This window comes from Acipenser ruthenus, chromosome 1 (genome assembly GCF_902713425.1).
Source record: "Acipenser ruthenus chromosome 1, fAciRut3.2 maternal haplotype, whole genome shotgun sequence".
In the NCBI taxonomy this organism is placed as follows: Eukaryota; Metazoa; Chordata; class Actinopteri; order Acipenseriformes; family Acipenseridae; genus Acipenser; species Acipenser ruthenus.
This window is the reverse complement of record NC_081189.1, coordinates 33,552,108-33,566,551: the sequence shown is the minus strand read 5'-3', so window position 1 is coordinate 33,566,551 and position 14,444 is coordinate 33,552,108. Positions and strand designations below refer to the sequence as shown.

At 35.9% G+C, this 14,444-nt stretch overlaps 1 protein-coding gene across 1 annotated transcript in view; it reads right to left on the bottom strand.

Annotated features, from left to right (window-relative positions):
- Positions 1-14,444, bottom strand: part of LOC117421012 (A disintegrin and metalloproteinase with thrombospondin motifs 12-like) — a 142,117-nt gene that overhangs the window by 22,705 nt on the left and 104,968 nt on the right. Inside the window, exons 17-19 of the mRNA XM_034034852.3 lie at positions 8,507-8,633; positions 7,152-7,362; positions 179-1,168 (exon numbers count right to left, since the gene is read on the bottom strand). Coding sequence (XP_033890743.3) covers positions 179-1,168; positions 7,152-7,362; positions 8,507-8,633 — 1,328 coding nt within the window. The remainder of the gene's footprint in view (positions 1-178; positions 1,169-7,151; positions 7,363-8,506; positions 8,634-14,444) is intronic.

The window sequence follows — 14,444 nt, the reverse complement described above, 5'->3', positions numbered from 1 at the left end:
GGTTTGAAAATGGAAAAATTCCACATTAGAGCTTCAGAAAAATGAAAAATAAAATACATTTGTAAAAAGGTTTGAAAATGTAGCAATTTAACTGAAAGCAGGAAGATATAAAATCAGTTTCTATCAAAGCAGTACAATATTAGTGGATTTTCATAAAAACAGAGGATACAAGACTTACCTCACTCCAGTTGCCCACAACCCAAAAAACATAATTTCTTAAATGGTCCCTGGTGTCAAAGTTTTTATTGTCTGAAGTGATGGTAAAGAGGTCTCCTTGTTTAGCGCTGTAACCTTCTGGGATTTGAGTGGTAGTGGTTGATTCCCCCTGATCTGCCGTATTCCTTGGTTTAGCTTTTAAGACATTAACTTTAGGAAAGACAGTTACATTTGTATGGTTACTTTTTGTCGTCCTTTCTGCATTTGGGTGAATGATTTGAGTGGTTACAGGCACTCCTGTAGTTGTACTTGGCTTTTGTTTATGATCTAGTTTAATGCCGGGCTTTCTGGTAGATGTAACTCGATAAGATGGGGATGCATCCACAGAGTTCCTGGCAGAGGGCAAACTTGGTTCAGTAGTTCTATAATAGTCTGAAGGACTTGTATTTTCCTCTGGTGTTCCATCCACCTCACCAGAGACAAAGGTAGAGTCATCTGTAATGTAGTCATAACCGGGTGTTAAGTTTTTCAACGTCTTGTCTTTCAATGAAGGGTCAGGTGGTTTGCTGCTCAGTGGTCTGGGAGACTTCCTTGTGCTTGAATTACCAAAAGTGATGAAGTTGTAATCATAATCTTCACCACCCAAGTTATCTTTCGTAATAGCACCTATACTATATTGGATAAAAGAAGTTGCAACAGTGGCTGGTTGAGTGGTGTGAAAAGGCTGACTAGTTGTTGTTATGGTGAGGTTATTCCTGGTCAGTTTGGGCCAGATAATTTTTCCAGAAGGAGCACCAATGGGCTTTTGAGATGGGTTTCGGGGTAGGCTTTCATGGACTATTCTTCTTATTTTTGGAAACAGAGGAGAAGAATATTTCTTATTAGAAAGACAGTTCTGAAGACCACACAGCGATTTGGAATTTGGTTTCTTTGAAATATCACAAGCCTTTTTAGCAGTTGAGGGACAAGTCACTCCTCTGGTCCGTATTCCTCCCCCACATGTAACTGAGCACTATGAAAGAAGAGAGGTTCAGTCAAAACATTTCTATTCCTGCTTGGAAATAATAACACATTTTAAATTCTGAACAATATACACAAAGCCTAAGTACTAATAAAGTGAAAACACATGAAAACATAAATCATTTGAAATGGATTTGCAAACTTCTATTGTCAAACAATATAAAGTCTCTGTCAAGGTATTAAAGTTATCAAGAAAAACACACAAACTGCATGCTGTCAATAAGAATATACCCTGATATTCTTCTAAATACATTTACAGTATCTTACAGATAATATAGGATCTCGGTTCATACTAAATAGGCTTGAGTGTAAATTACTTTTTTCTATAATTGATATTATTCTTCAAGCTACTGTACATACTTGTTGCCAAAACGACCCTGAATAAAATACATTGGGACTTGTTCACTAAACAGCGGTGTTTTGGATGTTATATACAGACGTGCTCAAATTTGTTGGTACCCCTCCACAAAAAACGAAGAATGCACAATTTTCTCTGAAATAACTTGAAACTGACAAAAGTAATTGGCATCCACCATTGTTTATTCCATATTTAATAGAAATCAGACTTTGCTTTTGATTTTTTATTCAACATAATATTGTAAATAAGAAAACAAATGAAAATGGCATGGACAAAAATGATGGGACCGCTAACCTAATATTTTGTTGCACAACCTTTAGAGGCAATCACTGCAATCAAACGTTTTCTGTAGCTCTCAATGAGACTTCTGCACCTGTTAACAGGTAGTTTGGCCCACTCTTCCTGAGCAAACTGCTCCAGCTGTCTCAGGTTTGATGGGTGCCTTCTCCAGACTGCAAGTTTCAGCTCTTTCCATAGATGTTCGATAGGATTCAGATCAGGACTCATAGAAGGCCACTTCAGAATAGTCCAATGTTTTGTTCTTATCCATTCTTGGGTGCTTTTAGCTGTGTGTTTTGGGTCATTATCCTGTTGGAGGACCCATGACCTGCGACTGAGACAGAGCTTTCTGACACTGGGCAGTACGTTTCGCTCCAGAATGCCTTGATAGTCTTGAGATTTCATTGTGCCCTGCACAGATTCAAGACACCCTGTGCCAGGCGCAGCAAAGCAGCCCCAAAACATAACCGAGCCTCCTCCATGTTTCACTGTAGGTATGGTGTTCTTTTCTTTGAAAGCTTCATTTTTTCGTCTGTGAACATAGAGCTGATGTGACTTGCCAAAAAGCTCCAGTTTTGACTCATCTGTCCAAAGGACATTCTCCCAGAAGGATTGTGGCTTGTCAATATGCATTTTAGCAAATTCCAGTCTGGCTTTTTTATATTTTTCTTTCAAAAGTGGAGTCCTCCTGGGTCTTCTTCCATGGAGCCCACTTTCGCTCAAAAAGCGACGGATGGTGCGATCAGAAACTGACGTACCTTCACCTTGGAGTTCAGCTTGTATCTCTTTGGCAGTTATCCTTGGTTCTTTTTCTACCATTCGCACTATCCTTCTGTCAATCTGGGGTCGATTTTCCTCTTGCGGCTGCGCCCAGGGAGGTTGGCTACAGTTCCTGGACCTTAAACTTCTTAATAATATTTGCAACTGTTGTCACAGGAACATCAAGCTGCTTGGAGATGGTCTTGTAGCCTTTACCTTTACCATGCTTGTCTATTATTTTCTTTCTGATCTCCTCAGACAACTCTCTCCTTTGCTTTCTCTGGTCCATGTTCAGTGTGATGCACACAATGATACCAAACAGCACAGTGACTACTTTTCTCTATTTAAATAGGCTGAATGACTGATTACAAGATTGGAGACATGTGTGATACTAATTAAAGAAACTAATTAGTTTGAAATATCACTATAATCCAATTATTTATTATCTTTTCTAAGGGGTACCAACAAATGTGTCCAGGCCATTTTAGAATATCTTTGTAGAATAAGCAATAATTCATCTCTTTTCACAGCTTCTTTGCTTTATTCTATGACATACCAAAGGCATGCAAGTATACATGATAAAATAGCTTTTAATTTCATCACTTTTCAGGAGGAATGAAGCATTATTTCAATGAGCTGTAAGGGTACCAACAAATTTGAGCACGTCTGTATATATATATATATATATATATATTTATTTATATTTATCACTTTTATGTCTGAATAAAATATATAACATGCATGTTTATGTTTACTTTCGTTTGGAGACCTTGGCACAGGATAAAGCAATCTGAGATAAATAACTGGCCCAGATAATTCAAAGGAATTTCGACCTCAGTAAACTTGTGGCAATTTAATGTTAATGTTAAGAAATGTAAAGTATAGCAAATTGGGCATAAAAATCTATGTTATAAGTATACAATGAATTGGATGGAAATAGGGGACAAGGACTTTGAAAGCGATCTCAGGGTTATCGTGGAGTTATCATTAAAAGTATCTCGCTGATGTGGTGAGGCAATTAAAAAGACAGATAGAAAGTAAGGCAATATTGCAAAAAGCATGCAATACAAGTCTAGAGAAATGATGCCAAGATTATACAAGACCCTAGTTAGACCCCACCTAGAATACTATGTTCAGTTTTGGTCACCTCACTACAAAAAAGATCATTGCACTCAAGAAGGTACAGAGAAGGGCAACTAGGCTGATCCCAGGACTTAAATATGAGGAAAGGTTAAAATAATTAAATCTCTTCAGCCTAAGAAAAAAAAAAGAAAGGAAATAGGGGACTTGATTGAAGTCTTTAAAATCAAGTTAAACCAAGACATTACTTCAGATTTAGCACATAGAGAACAAGAGGGCATTAGTGGAAGCTGAGTAAACAGAAGGTAGGAAGCACTTTTTTTTTTTACAGAGAATTATAAATGCATGGAATAGCCTACCAGGTGAAATGGTACAATCTAAAACACTGGGAACATTAAAAAAGACAAGATTCTATGATTTTAAATTAGTTCCTCTCTCTAGGGGAAAATAGTGTGGTAACAAGGGACAAGCCTTGATGGGTCAACCTTTCTCATGTTCTTATGTGTAGGACGTATTGTAAATAAATGCTTACAACAAAAATAGAGGTAGCAAGATTTGATATATATTCCAAGGAGGGGCTATGCTAATATTTTGGATATCACGCATCATAAGAATGTGTATTGCATTGAAAAGGGTGTTTACAATGACTTTGTAAGATTTTAATGGTGTCTATCCAGGTTTACAACATTTGTCATCCCTCTTTTTTTAATTTATCTCTGAGAATGGTTAAATGTAATTATTTATTAAATGTTTCTATTAAGATTCCCTCATAGCACAAAATAGATTTATTAATGTACTGTGCTGCAGTTGTAATTATTTAAAAACGACATACTATTAACAGGTGCTCTGTTTCATGGTTACCCCTCCTTGCTCAGCAATGCGACCACAGCTTCATTATAATATGAACTTTATTCATTGTAAAACTAAATGGTAAAAGCCGTACAATTCTTAACTCAAAATCAATCCATTTTCAAAGAAAGGCTATACCTATTAATTATTGTTAGAGAACTACCAGTTTTTTGTATTAAAATACATTCCAACAGCAGGATCTGATTAAAAGATCTGAAAGACCGCAAGCAAAGGATTTATATTAATATTAATATTTGTAAAAAAAAAAAAGCAAAGTATAAACAGAATAAGCTGTTTTGAAATTATTCAAACAAGTCTGTGTAGCTCTGTGCCTTTTTTAATGAGTTCCATTGTCCCTTCCGTTATTTATTAGGAAGTTGTTCCATAAGCATTTATTAACACAAGATCTGCAACAGGATTACAGTAGACAAGGAAGTGTATAAGGGAGTCCAAAACCTAGAAACGTATAGCACTCTGATGGTATGACGGCAGAAAAATGATATTCCATTCTGGGTGCAGGAAATTGTCATAAACATAACCATTGATAATTAATTTGTGAAAACATAACAATGTAAAATGTTTTTTGCAACAAATGCTGCTAATTCTTTGGACAGGGGTTAAAAATGTTAAACAGTGAGTTAACCTTAATGAAAATATGTAGTATAGAAAGGGCCAAGCAATAAGTATTACATTATCACAGATTTGAGGATGGAAAGAGGGACTCTGGGATGATACAATCATTTTTAGTATTTAGTTCACCATTATGTATACCGCTTTGTGCTTTCAACTGTATTTTTACTTGCTATTCAGAAGAGCTGGACAGATTAAGACAGACACAGCAAGGGCAATTAATTAAATATGTAGGTAAGCTATAGTACACCATTTTAGAATGTATTCCTTTTTATTTCAGCCATAACTTGAAAATGTTAAAGTATAACAGCAACTGAAGTGGACCAGAGGATAATACTGGTCACAACTGACCAAGTAAACGATACATGCACTCCCACCTTTTATAAAACACTTTGTGCTGTATAAACAATGGGGACAGAAGGGGCACTTTTACACCTTGTGCATTATTTAAAACATTTATAAGAAGAAATATATACAGTATATATATATATATATATATATATATATATATATATATATATATATATATATATATATATATATAAATTAGAAACCACTTGAATTGTTTTTGGCCAAACCTTTTGAAGGGATTTTGAATCTATATTTAACAGATAAATGAATCACCAAATATGGTTTTATTCCACACCCACCAGAGGGCGCTACATGTGTATAAATGAGCATCTCTGACCATAAGTTTTAAATAGTTTAAAATATCAGGTTTACCTTGTCTACTGTCTATAAACACTGATATTTAGATACTGTAAAACTGGATATTTTTGATGCAACTTAATTTCGCTAATGGCCTTCAAGCTACATTTTTGCTGCAATAAATGTTTGCTCTTCTTTTTCTTTTAATGTACGGCACGTGTATGAATAATATATTTCACGGCACACTAATTTTGCAGATTTTTAATAAATGCGAAATTAGCAAACATTTCTTGCTCGCGAAATTTTCTGTATGTGTATATAAAACATTACACGTTTTTATTGAAACAACGCCCAATGACGCTAGAGGGGCGTAAAACATAACTTCAATACAGGATTTGAAGATTTAAAACATCTTAATACACAGGTCTCTAAATATCCTTTAATTATTTCGAGTAGTGTCTACAGTATTTCTGCTGTATTCTGGTAATGCATTAGTGGTGTTTCAGTTTCTATAGAAACAGTTTCTATGTTTGGCCTAACCAGTTCTCACTATATTCAAAATTCCACTTTAGCTTACTTTGGGTTAATCTAAGTGGTAAAATACTTTATATTCACGCTATAGCGACTCTGTTTTTAAAATTTAAAGTTTAAACCATAAGTGTCCCTCATGACTCTTGGAAACAAATGTGTTTATGCTTCAGGCTAGAAGACTCTCAACAACCTGAGGCTCTTGCCTGTGGAGATTTTCCATTTGCAGGAGAAAGACAGACAGTGAAAATGTTAGAGGCCGACTAAAAAGTTACCAATGTTACCAATGCTGTACGCTTCTTTTGCATGAAATAAATATGATGCTGAGGTTATTTGTGAAATAATGTTGGATATCTTTTTTAGCTCCAGGCATCTAAGAAAATATTGCATAATTATTTGTAGAAAGCTGCTGCAAGTAAAACGTTTTACTTCAGCCTCCTTAACTTTTAGTGGCTTCTATTATTTTAGTAAGCTTTTTCTAGTTTTCTGCATTGCTGTTTTTTTTGTGTACATTAAATAATGTGTGAGATATACAGCATTCTCGTTCTTGTACTGACCCCCCTTTACCCATTACGATGCAAGTGCTTTAGGGTTAAACATCTCCCATTATGTTAATTACATAAAGAGTGAGAATTTCTCAAACTACTCCATAAAAGCATGGTAATTTTACTGTTTACTGGGTTCCCATTTTTACAATGCTTTTTCCATGCTTTAATACAAAGTTGTTTTTTTTTAGTGCTAAAATTTAACTTACACTTCAACTTAACATAAATCTATTTACATAATTCTTGGAATTTACAAAAAACTGTCTAGAATTTAACAAGGTTCCGTAACAGATTCTTACCTCGCTCCAGTTATCCACAATCCAATGTGAGCTGCACAGCACATCTCTATTGCATGGCACCTGGGGCTTTGGCTTGAGTAGGTGCCTGCACTCTGAAGGCGGCAGTGCCTGTTCTTCAGCCCCAACTGTTCGAATACAAAAGACTGTGCGCTTCTTGAGACCAGAAGGACCACAGGTCATGGAACAGGCCTGCCACTCCCCAACCCACCACCTGCAAAAGGGAGACAATTCATTATACAGTAGTATAATGGGAAGACAAAAATGTGTTCATTCAATATAGATAGAATAATGTATGGGTCAGAATATCACACCATAATATGCATTATTAGACATGTATTATTGCATCATAAGAACATTTTCGTACCCATATGTCCTATATTTCTTAAAGCATACAAAGGTGATTAACATTAAAATGAAACACCACCATTATTGCTCTCGCTACAATAAGCACAGAAGAAGAAATAATAAATTAAAAATAAACACATTGTTCAAAGTCTTCCCCATTTTTCTTTTTTTACTGACAAGATGAAATTCGAAAGATGTTTGTCCAAGACTTTTTCAGGCATATGGTGAACTTCTCTTGGTTTTCCCACTGCATGCAAATACGACTTTTTGTGATTTATATCAGCAAGTGTTTTTTCATTGTATTTAATTTTTCAGTTTGGTCATAGAAGCTTGCCAGGGTTACTTTCAGCAGATCTCGGTTGTTAATAAATAATTGCTTGGTACGACCTTTAGTTATCATAAAACGTTGCGCAAGGTCATGTCACAAAACGGGATCTTCACTGCTGAAGTCTCGTGAACATATGGTACGGCCGTCATTTTTGGCCAATTTGCGCTGCTTTTTAGTGTGAGAAAATGATTTACCCTCCTTTTTTAGCTGTACCATTTTTTGGCTGCACACTATAGTATGAGGCATATGAGTGATATGTGCTACTACGTAACATTCTCACAGCAATGGAGTTTCCAAACCACATGTAAACCAAGCCATTGTTTCGGAGTTCTTGTCATTGTTTGGTTGAATTTCTATATATTTACTTTGAATGTATTATTTCTTCTCCATTGTACAGGCCTGTGCTTCTTGTAGTGAATGATAATGGCGACAGTTTATTTTAAAATGAAGCTGCTGACCAGGGAGTATCATGATATAAGGATTATATTATTTGCATGTACTTACAAATGCATATGCAGATTACAAGGATACATTTTTGCAATATTGCATTCTGTTTCCATGGCAACATAGTCTATATATATAACAAATGCAACAGCAATTTTAAATAACTAAAAAGCTTGATAATAACAATACACAACTGATCTCTGAAGTCTTTGAATACTTATTTCTGATTTAGCCTCACCGTGCTGGGCAGTCCTGGTTTTTGCACTTCTTCTGCCTGCCTTCAGGGCGTGTTTCTGGGTTACACAATGTCTCTTCCACCACCCCACTCCCCTTCTCTATGCATCTGACAGGCTGTCGTTGAACTCCTGAAAATCAGAAACCAAATGAAACTGAATGATCTGACACTAAATCTCCTGGCAGTGTCCACATAACCACAACACAATCTAATGGTTTTGTTAAGGCTTCTGAGAAATCTGAGAACACTGACCACAATAATATGTTTGACATACTTTATGCATAGAATGAATAAAATATGCATACTGTATTAACCTAGTAAGAACTGGGAGATAAAGAAAAGCTACACATGAAATATAATGCCTTTATGTGATGTTTTATAACAGACCTACAGTAGTTTTTACACTTGTTCTTGTGGTTACGAGAAACAAATACTAAAACACAGTCCATGCCTAATAATAACCCTGCAAATCAAGCCAATCATTAACATTGCCCTGCAGTAAAGAATATCTGAACTCATGTTTTGTTAAAAATTGTTAGTTTGATAAAACTGAAGTTTTCCCCATATATATTTATACTTATCTTTACCTGCAGGTCTATTAACCAGTGCACTATTTGTTATAATATTGAGAGTTTATCAGATTATAGCTATGCATGCAACCAAAATGTCTATCAGATGCTATGATAAAGGTTTGGTGAAAATTGATCCAAAATCAAAACAGTTACCGTGCTCACCATGTAGAGTGCCAAACAGATGAATGGACTGGCACAATCAGTGCATAAAGGTCCCTGTTTTTTTAATGAGGACCTAAAAACTATTTTGTAATTATATATATGAAACATTATTCACTTTTAAACAGAAAGCATGCTGTGGCCATCCCACAATAGACATTTTAGGATTAGAGTTGTACTGATATTAATCATTGTAGACTCTATTGACCTATGATATCTCTAATACTGCTGAATATTATTATTTATTTCTTAGCAGATGCCCTTACAATTGTTACATATTTTTTACATACAATTACCCATTTATACAGTTGGGTTTTTACTGGAGCAATAGGAGGCAGTGTGGTCCAGTGGTTAAAGAAAAGGACTTGTAAACAGGAGGTCCCCAGTTCAACTCCCACCTCAGCCACCGACTCATTGTGTGACCCTGAGCAATTCACTTAACCTCCTTGTGCTCCGTCTTTCGGGTGAGACGTATTTGTAAGTGACTCTGCAGCTGATGCATAGTTCACACACCCTAGTCTCTGTAAGTCGCCTTGGATAAAGGCGTCTGCTAAATAAACAAATAATAATAAGTAAAGTACCTTGCTCAAGAGTACAGCAGCAGTGTCCCCCCAATTGGGTTTGAACCCACGACCCTCCAGTCAAGAGTCCAGAGCCCTAACCACTACTCCACACTGCTGCCCTTATTTCAGATTGGATTGATCACTTTTTCATCATATACAGTAATTAGATATTGATAAGTCAACATTTACCAAATAAGGTGGTAAATGTCAGAATTTATGAAGAAATAGATTGTTTTTCACACATTTACAGGTTAATCTTATAATTTACCAAAGCGTATTGGTAAATGCAGGCATATCATCGAATAATTTATTTATTCGTGCATATAAATTATAAAATAACAAAACAATCATTAATGTCGAAGAATGTATTTATTTCTGCATACACATTTTCCATTAACAAAAAATATTGATGTTGAACAATATATGCATTTCTGCATATCAATGTTCCACTAACAAAAAACATTAATGTTGACCAATATATTTATTTGTCCATGCACATTTTCCATTAACCAAATAATCATTAATGAGCCTACGGTAATGCACAATTGAGCAATTTAAATTAGTTCAACATGATACTGACCAACATTGTAGAACAACAAACATTCTGGTAAATTTACGTATGGTGTTGAAGGATATGCTCCAAATGCGAAGTAGTTTGCTGAAAAATAACATTCTGTTAAATGCAAATTAAATCATTTAGGACACACAGGACTCCTGAAGCCTTACAATGTGCGAAAGCGAGGCATTAGGTCATTAGCCAAAGGCACCGGGTTATTCTTGAGATTTACCGGCAAATGCCTGAAGAAAAGCGTTATCATGTTTAAGAGTGAAAAGTCCCGTCAGCTAGATCAATCACACAGTAATGCTTTCAGTGAACTCTGAATAATGCTGTTTATAATTTTACCATCAGATTTATTTTACTTCTGGTAAACACTGAAACAAAAATTATAAATGAACACTTCAGTGAACACTTGGGGTACAATTCAATTTAGAAAACGTTTTGGATTGCAAACTTCTGTGTTATTGTGTTAGACTTTTCTCTGCTTTAATTAAAGAAAGTTCACCTTGTATGCTTAAGTTTACAATAGACTGCTAGAGAATAGCCATCTTGACACAGTAGGGTGTTTCAGCACATTTTTAAATTAAGATACACTGAACGAACAACAATCTCATTAAAATGATAAAGTTGTTTGGATTTTCAGACTCATGTTGTGTGCAATGCTGTTTTATCTATGGACAAAATGAGGATATATCACATTTCTGTTTGTACACCAGGCCAATTTTAATTAGTTTATAGTTTGATGGATTATGTTGTGTAGAAAAGCTTTTAAAAAAAAAGTGTGTCAAAAGATGAATTGGATCACTAGCCAATGGGTGGACATGAATTGCATGTGGGGTTGCTATTCTCAGTATGAATACATGTCAGTTGATTGTGTAGTTCCTTTAATGAGTTATGCTCTATAAATGCAATGTTGTAAACCAGATGAGAAACAATTACAAATTAATTTACTAGATAATATAAAATAAATGATCACAGATTGAATTTAAAGAATACTACTCAGAAACCTCTATAGGTGCACAACACCTTCTATTGACTACACAACAGCAGTCAGATCAATTAAAGTAGACACATCGAATTTCAACACCGGGTAATGATTTGTAAGTAATTACGTTCATTTGCATTAAGTGTCTTTTTACAAGCGCTTTTGGGTTCTCACTCATGACGAGCTGCCAAAATGCAATTAAAGTTGTATAAATAACTTGTTTCATCACTTGATATTACTTGACTAACTATTGTACACCAGCAAAATATTTAAGGACATTATTGTAATTTCTCGTTATACATTTACAGTAGCATGAAAACAATAAGTCTAAAATGTACAAATATAAAGGTAACACTTTAAAATGATGGCTGGAAATTTATAATGAATTCCGACTGAATATCACAAGAATAATACCTAATATTGTATGCACTTCAAAAGTAATTCATTTTGAATTCACATAATCCAAATCCATAAGATTGTTTATTTAATTTTTGAATGGCACTAACACATCCTAATAAGTTACTCTGCTGTTAACTTGCTCAGCACGCTTATACAATTTTGTTCTTTAAAAAAATATGTGAATAATTGTAACCAAGGGGTTCCTCCAGCTGCGCATCTACTCCCTCATCTCCATGGACCAGACCTCTTCTCATTTCTCCATCATCAATACAGCTGGCTGACAAGGCAGCTGGTAAAATAAATCAAACTTTTCCAACGCATTCAAGGTATACCTATCCCCCCTTCACTCCGTCTCTCTGGTGTTTGCTAGAGGGGCCAATATCTCTTCGCCACCCAGGAGACTTTTCTTTTACGCTACCCAGATCGCTTTCGTCTGGCGCAGCAGCCCAGTTAAGCTACTGCCAATGCTGCTGTCGTCTCCAGAGCGAAAAGGAGAGAAGCTGCCACCATCTCCAGAGCCAAAAGGGGAGGGGCCGCTTACGTCTCCAGTGCCATAGGGGGAGGAGCCTGCCGTCTCCAGAGCCCGAGGGGAGGAGCCACTGCCGTATACAGTATCAGAGGGGGAGGAGCTGGTGTCACCCCGAGAACCGAGAATCAGAGGGGAAGGAGGAGCAGTCGAGGAGATCACAATCACCACAGCCCGACCACCATCCCTGTGCAACATTCAGGCACCTGTGAGCTAGTTCTCTCAACCCAGGCTCCTCTGGTCACTAGGCCTGACTCCCAGGTCGCTGCACCACCAGGCACAATTGGTCACCTGGTCTCCTGCTCCACTCCCCATGGTGGCCCAGACGTCACTGCACAGTTGCCATGGCTCTACCTGCTGCTGTACCCGCCTGGTTGACAACCTGTGCTCCCGACAGGCCTGGCTACGTCGCAAAGTGTTTGTTAATCTGTCTTATTTGGAACCAATGAATCTGTCTTATTTGGAGCCAATTAACTCTGCCTAAACCTTGTTGAATATTCTGTCTACATTCTGTTTAATATCGGTATCATAAGTCTTGAATCACTTTATTAATACATGTTATATTTAGGGGAATACATATTGCAGGACTAAGACTTCATTAATAAATATAGTCAATGAAACCACAATCCTTATATAGTGTAAACATCCAGTCCACTAATCATAACACAAATGAACTGAGCTCACTTGCAAATTTCAATGTGAACACAAATGAAGGCAGACCTGAAAAAAACACAGAAATTAATTTTTTTTTTTAAAAACTGAACTCCATTACATGCCCAAACAAACTCAGTACATTTGCTTCCAGGGAAGAGTGAACAGCAAGCAAACTGATTAATTGTTTCAAACCAAAGTAACTGAACTGAGACAGTTTGTAATGAACCCACGGTGAACTCAACCTTAATAACAAGGACATGGTGAGTACAAACTCCAAGAAAAAACACAGTCGCCTCCATCTAGAAAATGCTCACACAGAAAATCAACAATCATTTTCTTTCTAAATTGACAACTCAACTCAGATCTGATTAATCTCATTCTCCATGCTTCTCTCAATTTAACAGCATGTATTTTTAATTTAATTTTTCATTATATTTCTCTGCATTGTCTGCCTCTTGAACAGATGTTCCAAATGTTAACTACATTTAGTGCATTCTGCTGAAAAACAATTAAATTAATATTGTGTGTAGGAAGTTTATAAAAGGTCAACTATAAACAAACAGCACTGTTTTTTATGTTCATTATTATCTAAATGTTACTTCACAGTACAACCTTAGGTCATTCATACTACTGTTGAAATTGCAGAAAAAGTGTTTGAAAAAAATCGGCTTAATTGCTAAACTAGTTAAAGCCTCCCATTTCTTAAATAGATGACAGGCAGCACTGGCAGTTAACTTTTAGGGTACTTTCACATCTAGTTAGTTTGATCACTTGAAATGGTGGACTCGGTACATTTTTCACTTTTCTCCTTTTTAGCTTTTGCAATATGAATCGCCACTGTCACACATACGCAGAGCATGGGCTTGTCAAAAACACACACACACACACACACACACAATACAATACAATGACACATACACATCAAACGAGAACACTATAATGTTACATGTACACAACAGCATATCACAAAAAAAAACTGTGGGGCTGATTTACTAACTGGCGCAATCCGGGGCTATTCAATGAAATGATGCCAATACCAGTTTGAGATTTACTATTGCAGCATGTGCGTTCGTTAAGCAGAATAGCAAAACTGCCACAAGGCAAAAGTCATAGGAAAAATATGAAATGACAACAGCACAGCACAAAGTATTCTCCATGTTGTACATGACGAAAAAAGATTTTCCAGAGAGAACTTCTGCTCTAGTAATCAGCAAGAGAGCCGAGTGTGTTTGGAAAAGTGCAATGTGAAACCAACAGAACTCTATAGTCTGGAAGAAGTTGCAAGTGAACCAAACAAACATATTTGAATTCAATTTAAAAGAAACTCAATTTAAGTGAACCATGATTCGATGTTTCATAACTGTTGGATAAGCTCTAATCTCTCTCTCTCTCAATGCATATATAAATCACATAAATTACATGACATACAGACTGATCCCTCCACTATCAAAAAATATTATATATATATATATATATATATATATATATATATATATATATATATATATATATATATATATATGT